This window comes from Epinephelus fuscoguttatus, linkage group LG6 (genome assembly GCF_011397635.1).
Source record: "Epinephelus fuscoguttatus linkage group LG6, E.fuscoguttatus.final_Chr_v1".
NCBI lineage: Eukaryota > Metazoa > Chordata > Actinopteri > Perciformes > Serranidae > Epinephelus > Epinephelus fuscoguttatus.
Genome location: NC_064757.1, coordinates 35,288,864 through 35,310,733, shown reverse-complemented (window position 1 = coordinate 35,310,733; position 21,870 = coordinate 35,288,864). Strand labels below are relative to the sequence as shown.

Below are 21,870 nucleotides of genomic sequence, written 5' to 3'. Positions count from 1 at the left end.
GTAAAGTAATAATTACCAGAGATTTTAGTCCCGTCCGAACGTGCCATGTCAGTAATCATTACCGCACGATGTCAGTAAAGATTACCGCGACTTTTACCTTCTGTAAAAGGGTCCCGGAAGATTACCTCAGGTAATAAGAATCCCATGCGAATAGACCAGCAGTAAATATGTGTGACTTAGGGCTGTCAAAAAAAATTCAAAGTTCGAAATACATTCGAATATAAATATTTTTTATAAGTTTGAACCTAAATTTGATAATTCAAATATCATTAATAATTAATTAATACTATCAATAATGTTGTATACCATGGCAAATCCCGTTTGGGCAGAGATGGCTTGCGCACAAGCCAGGCCAGAGAGGGATGCAGCAATAGTTTCAAAAAATTTAAATAGAGGGAGAGGCACCGACGAAGGAGCCCGCTGTGCCAACACCACCCACTGCACTGTCCGCGATGTGTGACCTGTTCGGGGAGACATACAGGGAGAGTGTTGCACCTGCTGCCTCCCTGCCTACCCTTTTTGAAGAAGAGATGAAACGTTACGTTACCAGAATGAGACACCACTACGAGCCAACCAAGATCCACTCTTGTGGTGGAAAACTACACACTGAAGTATCCAAACATTGCTTAGATAGCGAGGCAGAAGTTGGTCATACCTGGCACTATAGTGAGGTCAGAACGGGTGTTTTCATCCGAGTGTCACGTTCATATTGCGCCAGCAATAAGCATCTTATTTTTTGTGTTTTTTTTATTTGTAAAAAATAAATAAATAAAAAATTGAAATAATAATAATAATAATAATAATAATAATAATAAATTCTAATATTATTCGAACGCTACTAAATTAATTCGAACATATTCGAATTCAATTTCATGGTGCTTTTGACAGTCCTATCATACACACATGACTGCAGGAGGGGAAGGTGGTGCGTGAATGGATTTACCCCTCCCACTTGTGGTAGTTTTACTGATATTTCTTATCCCATGTGAATCGGCCATTAATATTACTGACGTCCTGTGGTAAAGTGACATTACCCCACGTGCCCAGGTAAAACTAGTCCCATCCAAATAGTGCTAAAGTGTCTGACAACGTTATGGAAAGGATCCCAACAGAGGTCTACCTTCTTGTAAGAGTAAAATCCTTTTTGTTTAACTAGAAACAGCGCCGAATTTGTTATCGCAACACTCACCAAACTTAATTCAAATAACACTAATTTTAGCATGTATAGAGGCAGAATATTTTCACATCTAATTGTGTGAATTGAGAGTTTATTTCAACCAAACCAGAGTTGGTAATTGTTGAAACAGTGGACTGACTAAGTAAGACAGCCTTTGTGAATTTCATTTTGGATAAAGTGTGATTTACGATGATAAAAATAAGAGCCATTTTTGGTCCAAAAAAATGTATTAAATCTATCTGGAGCCGCAAAATATATTTTAACCTTATAAGAAAGGTAACACAGCCTTATTAAGTCTAAATTAGCTTATCAGCATTACTAACAGGTCTAATCATTAATATGTTTTACCGTTACGTGACTTCTCTGCTGTTAGGTGTTTATGAATATTTAGTACCCTGCAGCGAAAGTAAACAAATCTGTCTATGCACTATTAAATTCAATATTTTCCTCCAGGACTTTTCCTTTCTGGACTTGGAATCCACAGCTAGCTTCGCTAAGGAAACTCAAGACAAGCCATCGCTCTTGATGTTCGGCAAAATTTAAAGAAGGGATGCCAGGCTGTAGACATAGCTATGATTTACATTTTAGTTTACGAACATTTTTAAAATTTGTTGTAGGCCTAAAGGTTACACATTTTTACAATTAGATAGTGAAAAGAATCACTTTAGGCCTAGAACAATGATAAATGATAATTAAAATGTTCAAAAACAACTTTGATTCATTTACATGTAGCCTAATTTTTGGTTAAAGCCACAGGGAGCCACTGGAGCTACAGAGCCACATGCAGCAAGTTGCCTACCCCTTGTCTAGTGGGTTTGGCAATTGCAATTCTGGGGCTGTTTCTGATTAAGCAAAAAAGGGTCTTACTATGTAACAAAAAGGTCTGTCTCTGTAGGATCCTTTCCATAATGTTGTCAGACACCTAAAATAACAATCTGAGCCTGTCAGTGGCAAAAACAAACACTATTAGTGGACGTAAATTGACGGCGCACAATTGCCCCAACTGTTTACATTGCAGCCTGTTTTGCAGTTGTTGTCCACAGCCCTCTCGCTCAATACTGACCAATTTTTAAAAACTGCTGCTTCAAATTAGATCACTCAGACACAAAAACACGGGAAAATAGGGTCCAGGTTGAAAGATACCATAGTTACCCTTTAAGAGAAAACCTTTAAATGTCCTGCATTCATGTCAGTGGATTCTTCAAACAAACCAATCTATACGAGGACATTCATGGAGTCACAAATAAATTCCACCACAATGGCTAAAACCAAAAAAGCAGATAAGTTTAAAATGATTTTTGTGCCACGAAAAGTGATATTTACCATTAAATTCAACATCAAAAAAAGGAATACTCCATTTCTTATACAATAAAAGTTGTTAGTCGTCTTACAGCTTCCAGAAATACCAAATAAATCTTTATCAACGTTTCTACTTTGAACACATGGTCTTTGGTGTACCAACAAAACATTCCTAATGGAAAGGACTACAGAAATTATCCTTAAATGTTCACATCTATGACATCAATTAAATGACCTATAATTCAGACTTTCCCATCAGATATGTGTTTTCATGGTGGTGACTGCGCTGTGATTTTGAGACGAGACACAAAAAAATGTTCATCTTGCCCAAAGGAGACGAGACAGAAGGACGTTTTGTGTGGGACTGGATGGCAAACAAGCGGCTACCACGCCAAATCTGAATGAGCACAAAAGCGCACACTATTATATGGTAAGTGTGAATGACTGCGTTGCTCTGTGTATTAAACCTCAGCCTGAGCCAGAGTTTGCATCAAGGAGCACATGTTGTAGAGTCATGAGACAAGTCATGTGGCCAGCGTTCAACCCAGTCAGACTGGCATGACAGGGCGGACTGTTTTTGAGAACCCCAGATTATCTACAGTTACAAAAAATAAAGCTTGTTCATTTTTGAGTTGTTCTGTAGTGGTTTGGTCCCATGTGGAATATATTATATTAGGGTTCTTTTGGTTTTTTTTTAAGCCTTCAAATGCCTCTCATACAAAGACACTGGTGATATTCGTAAGGAAAACACCATCAGGAGTACAAACAATAGCAAAAAACTAAATTTTTACCCTCAAAACAATCTTCAAAAAGGTTGTATAAAACTAGCCTAAAAGATTTGTTAGTGCCTCACATGCAATGTCATTTAAATGGATCATGCTCTGTATACGAGATGCACATAACATTCATTCATTTCTCTGTTTTATGTCACAAATATTGGTTTTGATATGGTGACGTGACGAATAAATAACTTCCCCCCAGTCAACAAAAGCTCTATAATAAATAGTGTATTTCTTCTTTAGGTTTTTAATATATATTTATGTAATTGAAATAGTGGTAAACCTCAAGATCATCTTGGTGCTGAAGAAACCGTCCAAACTGTTGTATTTCCTGATGTTTTCGCCACGCTAGCGCCATGATTTAGGTCACAAGACAGTCTGATACCCTCTGCTTATATTGATAAAACTGTCTTCTTGATTCTCATTGATCCATCAGTTGTGTTTACAGGAGATGGTTGCAGCTATTAATTGAAACTTAGCTTGTATTTACTGAATTAAAACAGGTTTCAGCACGCTAACTGGGTCTTAAAACTATTAGTAGTTACTGTGAATATTTACACCTATAAAACTGCAGGTGTAACTGCTGCGTAGCTAACTGAACCAACTGACAAAGCTAACGTTAGCTTGCTAATATATGACACGTGTAGATTTAAGATAAAATAGATCATACTGAATTTGACTCATCTGAACTGTGTAAGAAAATAATATATTGAAATATATTCGGTTTTAAAGCAACACTTCAGTTTGGCCAATATGCTTCATCCCTTTCTTGCAAGAGTTAGGTGACAGGATCAACACCACTGTCATGTCTGTATGTTAAATAAGAAGCTGGAGCGAGCAGCCAATTAGCTTAGCTTAACATAAAGACTAAAAACTACGGAAAAGGCTCGATTGGCTCGTTCCAAAGACAACAAAATATGACTACCAGAATCTTCAATGAGCAGGTTATATCTCATTTGTTTAATTTGTACAAAAAAAACAAATTGTGTTTTTTCGGGGTTCATTTCTCGGCCAGGAGCAGTGACTTCCTGTCATTCTGTCATCAAGTGAGCCTGTGGCCTAAATTTTAAACAAACTAGTGGTGAGAATGAAGGAAGGACTTTATACACAAACTTAAAAATTGACAAATAGCTAGTGAACCTTTAGCTCCAGTTTGTGACTCTAATGAACTATGCATCTGTTTTTCTGACAAAATAAATAACCAGGAGGTCGTTTAATGGGACTTAACGCTCTTTTGAGGTAAATCAAAAATCCTCCCAAGAAATGTCCAATGCATAATTTGCACAGAGTTAGTCAAACTTAAACAATTTTATCATGACTTACATTTGTCTATAATTAATGTTTCTTTCTTTCTTTTTAAAGGGGATATACGCACATCCAACCATCTCAGATGCGGATGCATCTTGAAAAAAGAAGATCCAGCACACTACATCACAGTTCATTGGTTATACTAATGTTTCAGTCCCTCTTATCTTTGTCACGACTGAGTATTTTATTTTAACTATTTTAAAATGCAGCAAAAGGCCATAGGCCGGACTTGAACCCAGGCCGCTGCTGCAACAGGCTTGTACATGGGGTGCCTGCTCTATCCACTAAGCCACCGAAGCCCCAGCTACAGTCAATTTAGAGTCACCAATTAACCTGCATGTCTTTGGACTGTGGGAGGAAGCCGGAGTACCCAGAGAGCCCATGCTGACATGAGGAGAACATGCAAACCTCGCACAGAGGTTCCTGGTTTCAATCCTCCACCCAGGAACCCTCTTGCTACGAGGCGACAATGCTAACCACTGTACCACCGTGCTGCCACCAAAACATTAGTATAACCAATAAATTGTGATGCTGAGCAAGAGCAGTGTGCAGGATTGTCTTTTATCAAGACTTTTGATTATTTAAAAATTTTAAGCAAACAAAATAAGCAAGCAGATATGTCATTTTCAGGATAGCAACTTTTGAAACAAGGTTAATTTTTTGTTGCTGTGCAACGGACTTAATAATAAATATGAAATACCTGATAAGCGTGGTTAAACGGCATTTTGGATATTTATTTTTTGGAAGTCCTGTGACTTGAATGTAGCCGCTAGCGTGGCTATAGACTCGTAGTCTTGTTAGAAGATTTTTTTTTTTTTAATGTCTTGTAGTCTCAGAACCTAATGTAGGCCGATACCACTCTCTACAATTCAGCGTTTCAGTGACAACACACCATCGTCTGTCCATGAATTTATGGCTTATTGTTGGAATGTCGATTATTATTCCAAAAATTTGAAGAATCTCAACAAAATTTGAAGTGGACAGTCACACTGTCTACAGAGGATAAAAGACACACAAGTACAGTCTTGTAAACAAGTACCATCTTTCAGAGCAGTGCAGATTGTCTGACACCTCGTGGGGGAAAAAGGCCTGAAAACAGGAACTGCACCTCTCTTGAGGCGTTGAATCTGATTACAAAAAACACTGATCTAACTCCTTCCCTGAGATTAGGCAGTGATTTCAGTGTACAGAATCAGTATACTGTTGTAAAAGGCGATAATCAATCAACACTGTGTTATACAGAACTGGAAGATTTGACTGTTTGTGTTGAATCCCCCTGCAAACTCCAGTTAACTGTTTGAGCTGTTTAGCCACGGCCAGCAGCCATGCAAAGGAGAGTAATGGAAGCAACTGAGAAGCGTAAAAAGTCCTAACTGTGAAGTGCTGTAGACGACAATATACCGAATAAATGAGTAACAACGCTGTGAAAAGTCTGTGACATCTTCATGTGAAATTACAGCGCAATGTGAGTGTGTGTCTGTCGAATGAGGGCGTCATAAATTGACTTAACACTTATCATGCAGTGTGGGTCACAACAGAAGTTTGAGCTGAGCAGATGTGTCTGTGTCTCTGGAGTCACCTCTTTAAAAACCATCCACTGTGTGTCTAAGAGCAGTGCGTCAGGCTGAGTCTGATCACGCCTTCCCTGTGCAGCTTGTAGAGCAGCTTGAACTCGCTAGGCAGCTGGTGGGTCTCTTGCCACTTGGTGGTGAATTTGGTCCCTTTCTTGTCGTAGTAGTGGTAAGGCAGATCCTTGCCCGTGTTGGGGTCCCAGCCGAAGGGCCAGAAGCCGTAGAGGTGGATCTCGTCACACATGGCGGAGGCCAGTGTATACATGAGGATCCCAGTGCTGAGACGCTTGGGGGAGAGGTTTTTAGTCTTCCAGTACCTGTGAGGGAGAAAACAAGTCAGTCATCTATAATCAGATATTAAATTAAAATACTTCTGAAAGCAGAATACCAGGTATAATCCTTCATCATCCTCGCCCACCATAATCCCACTGCCCTTATGGCTGTATGTTGTGGTGGATTGTAATTAAAGGTCCAGTGTGTATGATTCAGGGGGAAATATTGACAGAAATTGAATATAATATAAAATTTTCTTTAGTGTATAATCATCTGAAAATAAGAATCACTGTGTTTCTGTTAACCTGGAATGAGATATTTATATCTACATAGGGAGCAGGTGCTCATCCACAGAGATCGCCCTGTTGCACCGCCATGTTTTTACAGTAGCCCAGAACTGACAAACCAAACCCTGGCTCCATTCACGTTCTTGAGTTTTGCATTTTTGCATCGGCCATTAAGGTTTGTAGCCACACTATGGCAAAAGCCTTGAAAAAAACACTGATTAAGCTGCTTTAATCAGAGTTTTTACAGCTTTAAATCACCAGGTCTGTTTGTTTCGAAGAGGAAGAGACCTCTGTGGATAATTCAGCTCCTGGTGAAACCTCCTGAACATAAATAGGCAACTGCTCACTAACAAATTTGCCATAGCAAATTAAAAGATAATATAATATTTCAGTGTTATGTTTATAGCTCATTTCTGCTGTCTTCTACGTCACCAAAAAATCAGTTAATGCAAATTTACCTGCTCATCATATTAGCCGCAAATTTTATTTTCCAAGATGAAAGTCTAAATTCTTTTTCAGAGCCCTCAGACTGCAAGGTAAACACTGACACTGGTCCTCATAGAGCTGATATTGTACTGTAATATGGAAAGTTTTAAAGGTATACTATGGTTGCTGTTCGCCAGTGAAAATGAAAGTAAAACCCAAACCCAGATTTACTTGTTTGGCATTTCGCCTCGCTATATTCGCCTTTTTTTTTGAGTACTGTGTCCTTTTGATGTGTGCTGCTTACAATGTAGCACCTGGTCACAACCTTTTAGTAAAGTCCAACCTCACCTGAATGGCCATAAATGCCCCATATACAAAAAAGAAGAAGAAAATAAGATAAGATCAAATGTTTGTTACTAATTTTTAATTGGAAATATCGGCCATGGGCAGCACGGTGGTGTGGTGGTTAGCACTCTTGCCTCACAGCAAGAGGGTTGCCAGTTCGATCCCTTCTGTGCGGAGTTTGCATGTTCTCCCCGTGTCAGCGTGGGTTCTCTCCGGGCACTCCGGCTTCCTCCCACAGTCCAAGCACATGCAGACTGGGGACTAGGTTAATTGGTGACTCTAAATTGTCCGTAGGTGTGAATGTGAGCGTGAATGGTTGTTTGTCTCTATGTGTCAGCCCTGCGATAGTCTGGCGACCTGTCCAGGGTGTACCCTGCCTCTCGCCCGATGTCAGCTGGGATAGGCTCCAGCCCCCCCGCGACCCTCAAGAGGATGAATGAATGAATGAAATATCGGCCATCTCTCTAATATAATGGAACTACATGACACTCGGCTCGCAGTGCTCAAAGCATCAAAAGATACATCTGAAAAACTCAAAAGCAGTGTCTCTTTACAGGAATCATGACCCTGTTACTCAAGATAATCCACAGACCTTGTTGTGAGCAGTTTCATGTAGGAACTATTTTCTTACTACCAAACTACACCCGCCGACTGTATCACCGTGCAGAGGGAAGCGTGCATCTACTGCAAGTTCACTTTGCACCACACTTCCTTCTGTGTGGTGACTGTATTTATTTATTTGTTATTATGTGTTGTTATGTATTGCAATTTTGATTTGGGGGTGAAGTTGTACCATGCATGATAATATTCCCCAAAATAAGGTATCATATGAGCAACAATATCGTTACTTAGCCCACTTTACATTTTAATCGCTATGGCCAAAAAATGTAAGTAATTCAACTTAAGTTAAAAGTTGAATATTAACTCCCACCAGGATTGCAGAGTTCTTAAATAACTTCAGTTGACAAAATCTGAACTAACATCCAGATTCACACACTTACTTGTTGACATCGTGCATGATGTTTCCCGGCCAGGCCAGTTCAACTTTCAGTTGTCCCTTGTGCTCCACAAAGAAGTCCACCAGGGTCCTGGTTACTGTGGCTGAGGTATGAAGGAAAAAGGCAGGGATCCACAGGATGGCTCCCTCCAGCTTCTTCAGGTTGAGGAAGAAATTATTCCTGTCCTGAATGGTCAGCAGGTTATTGTAGTACCTCTCCAGGATGCTGGGGTTAAAGGTGGTCAGGTTGGTCTTCTTGCCCACATCCTTGGAGTAGACCTCCGTGGGGGCGAAGTTGCAGCGGAAGACAAAGTCGGCCTGGTCGATCTCTGGGCCACAGTGGCTTCCTGTCAGGATGCCGCTGTTGCCCACCACGGCGCACATGGAATAATGCTTGTTGTGGATTGGCGAGGTGTCGGGGAGCAGGGATTTTAAGTTGTTGCTGATGGAGAAGACGTACTTGTGGCTGGAGTAGTCAAAGTGCATCAGCTGGCCAACACGTACGCTGTTCTTTGTGAGGGAGAAGTTGGTGGGAATGTCGATGTAGCTGAAGATATCTTTCCTGAAAAAAGAAAAACACTTTAATACTATACCTGGCAGTGATGGAAGAAGCACTCAGATCTTTTACTTAATTAATAGTGGCAATACCAAAATGTAGAAATACTTTGTTTTACGCATGCTTTACTGTAAAAGCAGGATTTTACTGTTGTAGTTTGTTGAGATGGAGCTAATTTTTGGCTATTTTTCTATAGAGCTGAAACTAATGATTTTCATTATGGATTTACCTGCTGATTATTAAAATAGTGACCTTAAGTGGCACCTTTGTCCCCTTTTTATCCAACCAATGGTACAAACTCAGTATTATGAATAAACTAAAATTATTAAAGCTGGTGTAGTCAGTTTAATTTTGGCATCATCTGATCTGAGAGAAAGCTAGACTTTTGCACCTCCTTTTGGCTCTGTTTTCAGGCTTTAGAAAATCGACCCCACGACAAGAGACGTTGGCCAATCACAGGTCATTTCAGAGAATGGGTATTCCTATTGGTTGTTCAACAAATGCAGACCCGCATGCACGTCCCTTGGGTAAAAGCCTGACTCAATGGCAGAGAGTCCTACAGAGAAAGTTGTGATTCCAGCAATGACAATAACTGCCTACACTGCAAAGCAACCCAAAAATGGACGATAGACCTATCAAAAACAGAATCTAAAGAAGAGACTGACAATTAAAAAACAAAAAAAGTGTCAAAATTTGCGAAGTGTGAGATGGAGATAAAATTTTGCTAATAATTTCTCCTTCTGCAAACTGTAGCCAAAGTTTCAGGCTGCAACTTTGAGTTCACCTTTATATAGCTAACATTAGCTAGAGCCTCCATTCACAGTGTGTCCTTCGCCTTTTTCCCTGCTACTACAAACCATCATGCTGAGAGGAGAGCGAGCAGCAGTTCCAGAGACAGACCCCGAGTCAGCTGCCACAGAAACCCCAGTCCAGTCAGTGCAAACCCCAGCTCCAGGGGACCGGATAGCTCTGACTCCCCACCAGATCAGCAAACTTTCTGCTGCTGCTGTTACACAAGTTAGACCTGGGGCTGCCACTGGCCACCAGCCTGGTGTGACACGAAGTTTGCACTGGTTGAATTTGAACTGTTTTTCCTCTGATGTCTTCAAAATATTCCCTTTAACTTCAGCTTTGACAGAGAAAACTAAATAACAGATACTGGAGTAGAAGTAGGAGTGGAAAGTAGCCGATAATTAAACGCCTCTCACCTCTGCTGATAAAAAGCCGTCTTGTTGAACTTCCATTTGGACGGTTTTCCTTGGAGCTCCTCATTCAGGGCGTTCGTTAAGGGGATGAAAGAGGGATCCAGGAAGTTCATGGCAAACTGAGACCTGTGAACAACAACCATGACAAAAATACAATCATGAGACACCACTGTGTGCCAAGTGTGAATACTCTCATTTGTGTTTGTTTGCTCTCGTCTACAAGGGGATTCAAAGTGTCCAGATGGTTTTCTGTGGTATTTAAACACTGATTCTGAGAATAGGTTTTCTTAAAGCTGCAGACAGGCATTAATGTTGGGCATGGTTACATACTTGGGAAATCATCAGATTCCGATTCTCCACGTTAAGAAATATTGTGCAATTAAATGCTTTTTAACCCTTCAAATGCAACAACCATTTAATTCTAAAACACAGAAAACATTTAAGTGCTTACAGTGAACCTGAATCCATTTTAATATTAATATATCTTTCATTCATTGATCTGATCTTTTGAGTTGGCAGCTTTTGAGTTGCCAGGTTGTAGATAATTCCTCTGGCTGTTTGGATCTCTTATAGCTACCTCCTGCAAGAGAGCAGCACTGGATTTGCCCCAAAATCAATTTATCGACAATTTACTGACATTTACAACGACAGATCAGATTAAAAACCCTTTCTTAATAAAATATATGGACAATGAATTACCATCATTTATAACTGTATTAATAACTAATAGAACAGATTAACATAAATTCATAAATGATTTATTGGTGATTGATAAAGCCTAAAGTTACAACTTGTTAACCTTTGGTGAGATAGTGGAACTTAAATTTATTTTTCAGCTTCATGTTTTAGCTGCATGAGGTGGAGCCAGTGTCTTTGAATGCATCATATTATATAAACTGACACTGGTGGAGGAATTATTCTTATCTTTTACTTAAAAGTATAAATACCACAGTAAAAATACTCTAAGTAAAAGTCATGCATTCAGAATGTTACTGAGGATGAGTAAAAGTACAGGCATACTATTAGCTAAATGTACTTAAAGCAAGGCCGTAGGTTTCATTTCAGTGTCAAACACTTAATTTCCTGCATTCTGGTGAGCTTTTTATGCACCAAATTGCACCTTTAATTTAGGATTTCACTTTATTCGATTTGATTTCACTTAATTATTAGATATAAATCTGTAATTTGTCTTGCGCCCCACAATGTCGACAATAACAACAACAAATCTGCATGGTTTATGGTGTAAATTCCTTTAATATTGTCAAAAAAGTCCTCTGAATATAAAATAATAAGAGCATTTGTTTGTTAATATGGAGTTACATTTAGAAACTTTATATACTAGGCTACAATATAAGTACTATAGTAGTACGTCATGTTCTTTTTAAGGTCCGGTGTGTCGGACAGAGGGGGGATATATTATATTGGCAGAAATTGTGTATAATATTCATAATTATGTTTTCATTAGTGAACAATTAAAGTAAGATGTGTTTTTGTTACCTTAGAATGAGCTGTTTATGAAAGGCCCGCCCTACTCTGCCTTACTCTGCCTCTGATTAGCTTATCCTGAATTTCTTAAGGTCTTTGCACATTGAGTCCGTTTTTTTTCTGATGTGTTTTTTTAACCCATCATCTTAAAAAAAATCGTTACACACAGAAACCTTGCACACTGATTCTGATGCGTTTTATTGTTCTATTCATTGTGAAAATTCACAATATGAGACAAAATTTAAAGACCTTCTTTGCCTCTCTCTGCCGAAGCTACTTATCTGGCTGTCGTCACTCTCCTCCTTGTCTTTCATTTGGCGCCGCAGCTGCATGAAGGGGCGCTGTCCTCCCTACCTGTCTCTACATCCTCCTCCACTTCATCATCATCCACCTGAATATTACTAACTGACGTGTTAAAAGTGAGCTGTCTGAGTTATGACATGATTCTGTGCACCTTGTCCGCTGTCTTGTTGTGACTGTGTCCTGCTGCTACATTTTCTTCACTGATTCTTGGTCAAATGTCTCTAAAGGCTCTGACGGATGCGAAAAATGCAGTAAATCGAACCTGTTCCGAACATTTTAATGACAGACGAAAGTTTCCAGACTCCTGTTGTTTAACCTAACCAATCCAACCAATGAAGGCAACGAGTACAAGCCAGTCACAGGGAGCATAGGACACGTCATTCCATCGCTATCCAATGGTTCAAAAATTTGCTTATGGAGCGGGTCCTTTTCCAAAGAGTGCCATGTTGTTTCTACAGTAGCCATGAATGGACAAACCAAACACTGGCTGTAGATAGGGCCCTTCTCGATTTCACGTTGTTTTTTTTTTTTTTCCATTTTCACATTGGCCAGTTCTCCTACATGCTTGGTTTCAGTTGGTTACAATATACAACCTCTCTGCTAGATGCCACTATGCTACTCACTAGACCAGTGGTTCCCAACTGGTCCAGCCATGGGGTCCAGATTTCTCCTTAGTCACTGGCTCGAGGTCCTACAGTTTGATACATTCTGCGTCATACTTGCGTTTGGCCATGTCGTTGAGCTAGTTTGCTGTCTCTGTCAAGTAGCTGTTGGTTAGTAACTCACTCTGCAGCAGAAAACGGCACTTCAAAATAAAAGCTCTGTGCTGCAAATTTACTGTCCTTTTTTCCCCCACAAATGTGACACATTTGTGAGTCATTTGCGGTTCACCCAGAATGGGCCCACGACCCACTTTTGGACCGTGACCCAACAGTTGAGAACCACTGCACTTGACTACTTCATCCCCCGTTAAACATTTGTAATACTTTTTTTTTAATTCTAATGCTGCCTCTACACCATGTAAATAATAAGAAAAATGTATCTACCATACATCACTATAACCAATTATTTGGTGATCTGTCTACTATATAATTTCCTCAATGTTCAATTTTAGTCTGTCACTTGTCACTTATTGAATTAAAAAATACACTAGCCTACTAACTTCTAACTATAAAAGTTAAGTACATGTTGTGTAGTAAACAGTGCAATAATTCCCTCTGAAATGTAGTGGAGTAGAAGGATAAAGAAACAGAAACACTCAAGTAAAGCAGACTTAGGTGCGGTACTTGAGTACATGTACTTAGTTACTTTCCTCCACTGTCAGCAGATCATATGTTTTATAGGCCTATGTAAAGTATTGATCTTAAGACTAAATTTTAGGTCAACTAATTATTGTTAGATAAATGTAGTGAGGTAAAAAGTACAGTATTTAAACTGAGCAAGCACCTTTAAATTGTACTTAAGCACACTATTTCAGTAAATGTACTTCAGATCCACAAAAATGGGATGTGATGCTGCTGATGAATGAAGCAAACTCCATGCATCGCACCTGGCAGCAACATCAGCACCTCGGACAGCTCACTGTTTGACTGACAGGAAGCATGTGGCCCAAATTAAAAGGGAAAGTGATGTGCTGAGCTTTGCATCACATCCAGGTTGAATCGTGCACACAAGGCCTGGCCCCTCTGTGTTTATATTTGCAACATCAATTATCTGCATGGTCACACATAAAACCAAACATCACTCACCGAAATCCAGCGTGAAACATAATCCTCGGACCCCCCATGTAATATTTGGAGGAGGTAAAGAGGCTGTCTTTTCTCAGGGACACATAGCTAATGAGGGACAGGATGAGCACAGCGACGCACAGAATAACCAAACCCAGGGCCTTGGCGATGCGGACCATCTTGGGAGCGTTTTCATTCCCTGTATGTAGCTGCAGCGAGGCGTTGGCCTATGTTGTCATCGCCGGGTCTGCACTCTGCCTGTCTGCAAGACACAGACAAACTGGCGCTCATGGGCTCATATAATGGTATAAAATGGACGGCTGGTGGTGGTAGTCGGCTGCATGGTGAAGATGCCTCGGCTCGGTCCGCTCTCATTCCCCCTGACTGCTTCTTCTTCTGCTGCTAATGCTGCTGCTGCTTCACACGCTGCTGCGACTCCCCTCCAGGCTACCGCTTTAATCATGGAGATGGAGCAGAAGTGCGTGTCAACACATACAGCCAGCGAAAAGACAAGCCCCGTCCCCCACCACCAGCATCATCACCTCCACCACCACCTCCTCCACCCCCTCATACACCACACACACACTGAGCCTTCCCTGCAGCTCTCAGCATAAAGTAAACCTGTCCATTAATGAACAGAATGGGACTGAAATAAAGACATGGAGGAGATATGAGAGTCAAATCATCTAATGTGTGCCCTCTCATCTTCAATCTGATCATTACTCAAGTAAATTTGAGGTACATGTACTTTACTTGAATATTTCCACGAGGGAAATACTGTACTTTTGACTCACATTCATCAGTTACTTTGTAGAATTGGTCTAATAATACCAAAATATCATCAACAAAGAAATGTATTATTAGGGACTGTTCATTATTTATGAGGGAGGGGGTGGTACAAAAAAAGGGGAGGCGTGTCAAATATTTTTTTAAGCATTAGGGAGCGAATTATATTTTTCATTTTCGCTTAGGGGAGCGGCACACAACTTTAGGGAACGTACACATGCCGCGTCTTTAACTGCCTGGTACATGGGGTCAGGAGCTAGGTGCTACTTTTGTGCCAGCTTTCAAGAGCGCAGCAGCTGGTTGCGTCTGAAGTTACTAAGCAGCCTTAACAAGCACTGTATCATAGCCTTCTTCTTCCAGGAACTGGAACATCCTTGGGACAGATGAAAAGCTCTGGCACCAAAATGATCAGCTTTTCCATATTTACCACAGACCGATATATACGAAGAAGTGAAAGATATCTGATGGCTGTGATTGGTTGTTACTTGTCACGACACAAGGTGCAGGCAAAAAAATTCCCAAAAATGAACTGGGTTTATCAGAGAAGGCAACCAAGAAAAATACACACTCGGGAAAGTGTGTGTGTGTGTGTGTGTCGCAACAGCGTCACTCTGGTGTTTGAGCGCACCTGCCGCATGTCTACATAGAGAGCAAAAAATGCAGCATGTGTACATACGGCCCCTTAGATGGCTGTATTTTGTACTTATTTTATTGCCGATTTTAAAACATGCCTTCTAAACCCACAGACATTTTGATTTAATAATTAGAAATATTAACAAAGAAATGTATTAGGCTATTATAGGTTAAAATGAGACTGAATTCAATTAAAATTAATACCAAATTTAATCGGCAAATAAAATATGATGTATTATTGATAGACTAAAATGCCCAGCTGTACATAAAGTAGTTGAAATTACCTCCACCTTTACCAGCTGCAACATTATACATATATATATATATATATATATATATATGACATGGGCCATTCTGCATTAGTACTTATATGTACTTCAATTAAAATTAAATGTAAGGGAAGTAAAAACCTGAGTTCGTGACAGGGAATTACTGCAGGATATAACATTATTTACAGTCATTTATGCATGTGTTTTATCCTACCATCTTTGTTGTTTTAGTAACTGTATGTGGCGGTTCGAGATTAAGTTCACAACTTTTAAACCACAATTACAGTCAGTGTGTCAGGCTGGTCTCAATGGGTAAACATGTGTTATCATAACACTACTCCCATTGTCCCATATTTATCTCTGCTCTGTCATTTTAAATATAAGTGTGAACACTAAAATAACTTCAGGCAGTGCCCCAGTTCACCCCAAGTGGACAATTCACAATATAGGCAAGTGAACTGAAACAAAAAACAAAAACAAGTGGTAGATAAAAATCTGTTTATTTTTTATTTGGAAGAATTATTTCTGAACCTTCCAAAATACTCCACATTTTATCCAAACACAACACACATTATATGGCATTCACAAAACATAGTTTTTTCCTTTTTTTTTTTACATGTTATGTACATTTTTTTTAACATTTTCTTTACAATAAGCTTATTTTGGTAAACATCCATTCATAATCACGTTTCAATGTATCCATGCATAATACGGTCTCGTATGTTCACACTACAAGGTCCTCTATGTCACATTAGGATTGCGTACACACGTAGAACATACAATGTGTGTATATATGTATGGTATTGAGTATAAAAAGAGGTTTAAAAAAAGACTGAGTATGTGCTATTGTGTGAGCTGGTATTCAACAGTGAGTGTACCTCATGACTGACACACACGAGTTCTCCCTTGTGTTTCACTGCTTTTCCTGGAATGCGCCGAGCTCGGACACAAAAAACACAAAGAGAACATCTTGGAAAAAAGACAATCAGATGCGTTACTATCAAGCTGCCGAGATAGTGCAAATTTCCATTTTGCATTTATACGATATGTTTTTGAACCATTAAAGAATCGGACAGTAAACTGAATTAACACAGGCACTTAATGATTGAAACCTGTCTCTTGTCGTACCTACGGTGGCGTGACAAGTGAAACACGCAGGTTTGCTTTGATACATGGCGACCACCATAAATCAGATACAGTTCAAGGATAAAATACACATCTGTTGCTACTGCACAATGAGGACTCGTCACTTTTTGCGGTTGAGAAAGGTGGACGGGAAGAAGGATCCTTCGCCGTCACTTCCTGGCGAACCACAGGGGCTGTCTTCTCCACAGCTCATGTCTTCGCAGGAGTCCTCGCTGCAGAAGAAGAGGACGCCATTAATACTCGGTGATTCAGAGCAGAGCTGAAACAATTAGCTGATTGATCAATGAGTGAACGGACAAAAACTGCTGTATGGGGTCTTCTGTGGTTCTGGAGGGGTTTAGTGAGCTCTAAGAAAATAGCCCTGGTGATTTCCCTGCTTTGGCTTAGAGACAAATTTTTAAAAAAAAACTTTAAGAAAAGCCTGTGTTATAAACAGGAAGTGTGGGGTTTTAAAGATGTAGCTATTTACAAAGAGTTCATTTTCTACCGTACTAGCAAAGTCATGATCCACCCTTCTCTGATTTACTCCGCCTCTGACTGGCTTACCCCAACATTCTTACCCTAAACAACCTCACTTCACTCTCACCATGCCTAAACCTAACCAATCCAACCAATGAAGGCAGCAAGAAGAACTAGTGGATCAGAGACTAGGGCGGGTCATTCAAACAAAGAAGGCTTACAGCGAGGGTCTAATCAAAGGATGTTATTGAGCCGTATTGAAAGCAGTATTTTACGAAAAACTTAGGCCTCATTTCCACCACAGCTTTTTTTCCCAGCTGAAATCTCAAGACGCTCCTCAGGAAATGTCCAGCTGGGTGCACTTGAAAGCGCTTTAGAGGGCAGCGTTTTTCAGCTGAGACACATTTGTTGCGTCAGGTTGTTCTGATACAGAATGTTCCAGGAAGTAAAATGTCAGTGCAAGGTCGAGTCATTGCTCAGGATGAAGGGAAGGCTAAAGCATGTAGGGTCCGAGAGTCCGAGTCCGAGACAGTTATAACCAAGCACAGCACTAATGGAGTGGAGCGTATGTTGCGTTCAGGCGTTGTCAGGTAAATAACAAATTCCGGCACTTGAATAGGCCATAGCACAACACAGCAGCGTGTCAAGTTGGCCGAACCTGAGCAAAATACCGTGAAATACCGTGAAACCGATATGATTTTTTCTTAAAACCGTGATATGAACATTTTGTCATACCGCCCAGCCCTACTAATACCCCTCCTCACAACCCACAGGACTCAAAAGAATCCACCCAAATGCTCTGGTGCCAGACACCACAGGACACTCCCAGAGGTCCTGTGTCCCTGCTTCAATACTTCAGAGTCAAGATCTTTTTTATGTGTCTCAGGCCATGAGCATCTTTTTAGGTGTGGCATGGCACATTGTCCTGCTGAGGGGCCAACTGTCATCAGGGAGTGTCGTTGCCATGAATGGGTGTACTTGGTCTGCAACGGTGTTTGGGTGGGTAGTGTGTGTCAAGTGCCATTCACATGTATGCCAGGACCCAAAGTTTCCCAGCATAACACTGCAGTGTAACAAAATGATCAATGTTATTCACTTCACTTGTCAGTGGTTTTTGGTGTATATTAATATCTATACAGTGTATTAACATATTTATCCTCCATTGTTGTTGTTCAGCGCTTGTACATGTAAGATGTGATGGCTGGTCTTTGTGGTATGTGTGCCGCCTTGCCTCCACTGTGATTGGACAGCTGGGTAAAAAGTGACAGTGACAAGTGTAGCGTTTTACCCCACACTTAAATATACTTCAACTCTCAGCACTCAGATAAAAATGCCAAACATGCAGTGTCAAGCGCAGTGTAGATGTCTAGAGTCTCAAGACACTGCTGGGGTTTGTATTGCAGCATAAATGCACGGTGCTACCAGTGCTGCCCCTAGGAGTCAGAGCCGCGGCTAGTCATATTTTAAGCACAAATATCAAACACTGACTGGTTCCAGCTTCTCATACGTGAGAAATTCTACTTTTTGCTATTGTTAACTGGACATCTTTTCTTTTTTCCTGAAACTGTGATGGACAGTCTGCACTACTTTCTGACATTTGATAGATTAGGCTGATCAAAAGAATAATTGATAGATTAATCAATGAGAAACAAACTGTTAGCTGCAGCCCTAGTTCAGGGCTCAACTAAGGCACTAATAAGGCCAGAATGACATACTAAATTGCAGCAAATTATGGCTTAGCTTGCCAAGACTGTCAAACCATGAATGGATCTAGTTTAACTCTCAAATTGAACTTGTTTACATAATTAGTATTATTAGCTGTGATTTTTCTGAGTCATGAATTTGAGGACTTAAAAATTACACTGCTGGCATTCAGGAATAACCTTTTTGTCGATATCTCATCATTGCAGCACAGTTTAAAATGCAGCATGAAATAAATACAAAGATGGACTATTGACCTCTCACTCTCATCCCAGCTCCCCTCGGGAATAGTTGGCAGGCCGGGCACACTGAAGTGATTGGCCTGAAGATTCTGTGCAGTTCTTCTGGAAATGATCCAAACAAGCTTTTTGTTGTCTGGTTTGTTACATTCACTTGAGCAGTATTCAGTCATGCATTTGGCCACAAGTTCCTTCCAGTGAAGGAGCTCACTGTCGCCGATCTGTGAAGAAGACAAACAGGAAACATCTGAGAGGCTGCAGACTGAAAAATGCTGTCATCAACAAATGTTTTTCCACATGAATACAATAACTGCACGTGATCAGGCAGTGACACCATCATGTCACATTTTACAAATTGCAACACAAGTGTTTATAACACAAAGCAAAGACATGTAAGAAATGATGGAACTGGAGAAGTAAAAAACCTTAGCATGTAAGCCACATAAGATATTTAAATGTAGCTTACTGTGTCTTAACACACAATGCAGTGCTAAAATATTATTACATATAACAATAATGATATATTTGGAGAGGAAGAGACCTCTGCTTCGTGATGCCACTAAATCCTACACAATGATCCTTTAATTGCAAAAATAATCAGCTATTGCAGGCCTGCTGATTTCATACCTTCAGGTGTCTTTGGAATTGCTGTACAATCTTCAACAAGGTGATGGACTGGTGGGCTTCAAACTCCTGAGCAATGAGGGACAGTGCCAGCACTGATGGCTGTGGAAGAAAAACAAAAAAAGCATATTAATAAGTCCCGAGGGTAAACGAGAATGCTGCTATGCTGTGAAATTGCCACCTGAGAACAATCCTTACTTTTGCCTTAGAGAAAACAAGCCGGCATAAGCAGGCTTTTAGCTGGGCTTCCAGTCTCCCAATGCTTGGGATCTCCTCCCTTAAAATATAGAGGGAATCCTAATGTGATCCGCCAGTACAAAGCTCATACAGCAGAAACTGTTTGACCAACTCCATGCAAAGTGGAGCAATGCCTTAGCATTAACAACAAGAGTAAGCAAATGTTTACCTTCCAGCAGACAGGGATGTGAGGGCTGAGTAGTAGAGGTGTAGAAACGTTAAGGCTGTCACTGCTTCAGGCTGCACGCTGAGCTTTTGTGAAACGATCTTCTCCATGCGACAGAGGTCTGACACGGTGAACTTGCTTTGGCTGATGCGAATGAGTTCATGGGTGGGTGAGATATTTTTCTCTTCCTCAACCATTTTGGCTGCAATGTGAAGACAGCAGACTCCAATACAGGGCAAGTGTTTGGGCTGCACCTGTCACAATGACACAACAGTGTTAAATGTGAGTCAACATCCCATGATTCAAGGTCAAACAGAATCATTGTGGTCACGTTTTCTTCTTACTGGTGGCAGGAACGTGATCTTGAATCAGAAATCAGAATAAGGTTTATAATGAAGTAGGTTTTCACGTACAAGGAAATTTGGTGCATAAATTAAACGTACGCATAACATATTAAGAGGGAATGAAAATAAGGCAAAGTACCGCAACACTCATGAACATAAATATAGATTGAAAAGTTACAATAAAAATACAGACAGATACTTCAAAAAACACTATAACATAAAAAATATGTACAATATAGCCATTTCAGAATAAAAAAGCTGTACAATTTTGTGCAGAATGTGCAAAAATATTAGTCAGGGGGATATGAAGTAGTTCTCAGTAGAGCAAATGTGTGCAACGTGCAAATACGCAAAGTTGAACATGCAAAAAATACGCAAAATTGTAACTTGAAACAATATATTACACTTAAAGTTTTTTTAATTCCTACCTTCATGATGGTGAGGAATCTATCGAGCAAATTGACAGCTTGAACAAACGTCTGGGTGCTGTAGCCAAAGAAACTGGTCAGGCCCCACAGTTCCTCCACTCTGGTGTTTCTGCATTTCGCAGACACTCCACTGTGATTCTGAATATGGGATTAGAATATATTTTAAGCAATCCCCTAAACCTGCACAGACAGCCAAAAATGTAAAAGTGGGTCAGTGGGTTACCTCTGTGGATGCCGACTCCATCAGCTTCAGGCCAGCCTCTCTGGGAAGAAAGTTGTGCTCTTGTGCACGACATGACTTCAGCTCTTTCAGGAGCAAGCTGTCAATGGCTTGAAGATCCCTCATCCTGGAAAACAGCATACTTCAATGGTTCTGCATTGTGCTGCAAGAAAAACTCCACAACAACTGTTCCCCTATGTTCCAGAGTAAAGACAGGAGGGCTTATAAATGTTGTCTCTTAAACCACACCTACTGGGTGTCAGGTGTCATTGCCAGATTTCCCCCACCACCCAAAACTACTGATTCCTGCATGACTTAATTTTAACACAGTTGTAACTATATTATAAGATGACTAATGGGAATACTATGTATAAATATGCTCAGGCATAACTAATTAAACACTCAATCCTACCTAATGTTGACATTACTAGGGGCTAAATGTTAATGTCTGCTCAACAAGAGAAACCAGGTCACCCAGATTGTCTGAACAGGGTCACTGTTACACATTCCAGAGGAGGTTGAACGAATAAAGACTTTTATCTTTACTCGGGTCATTAAGTAATAAGCATGGAAAGAAAAAACAACGTCAGTAATAAACGCTAAAAAGCTGAAGGCGTCACAAACACATATATTGTCAATATTAGCTAACTTAGCTTTCTTGCTAACGTAAATTAACAAACCGATGTCTTACCTTGCCCAACGGCCGCCGCCTCACAGGATTATAACAACGCTGACACTTAATTACACCTCTCAGATCTTCATGTTTCCATTTTGATGATTAACGATGGACGGCAAATGTTAAAAACAAGAACCTTGGACCCTGCTGAAAAGAGAGGGTCCGCCCTGAATAAACAAACAGTTGCCTTGCTAATAAACGACA

At 40.2% G+C, this 21,870-nt stretch overlaps 2 protein-coding genes across 2 annotated transcripts; both read right to left on the bottom strand.

Moving 5' to 3' along the window:
- Positions 1–47: 47 nt before the first annotated feature.
- Positions 48–14,285, bottom strand: LOC125890680 (sia-alpha-2,3-Gal-beta-1,4-GlcNAc-R:alpha 2,8-sialyltransferase-like). The gene is made up of 4 exons (XM_049579428.1): positions 13,760–14,285; positions 10,227–10,349; positions 8,467–9,024; positions 48–6,451 (listed from the first exon to the last, which is right to left on the bottom strand). Exons 1-4 carry the CDS (start codon positions 13,915–13,917, stop codon positions 6,169–6,171), a joined length of 1,122 nt encoding a protein of 373 aa, XP_049435385.1. The 5' UTR covers positions 13,918–14,285; the 3' UTR covers positions 48–6,168.
- Positions 14,286–16,116: 1,831 nt separating this feature from the next.
- On the bottom strand, positions 16,117–21,868 carry LOC125890681 (cyclin-G2-like). The gene is made up of 8 exons (XM_049579429.1): positions 21,682–21,868; positions 20,994–21,117; positions 20,771–20,908; positions 20,002–20,252; positions 19,794–19,872; positions 19,599–19,697; positions 18,990–19,192; positions 16,117–16,784 (listed from the first exon to the last, which is right to left on the bottom strand). Exons 2-8 carry the CDS (start codon positions 21,114–21,116, stop codon positions 16,673–16,675), a joined length of 1,005 nt encoding a protein of 334 aa, XP_049435386.1. The 5' UTR covers position 21,117; positions 21,682–21,868; the 3' UTR covers positions 16,117–16,672.
- Between the last annotated feature and the right edge of the window lie 2 nt (positions 21,869–21,870).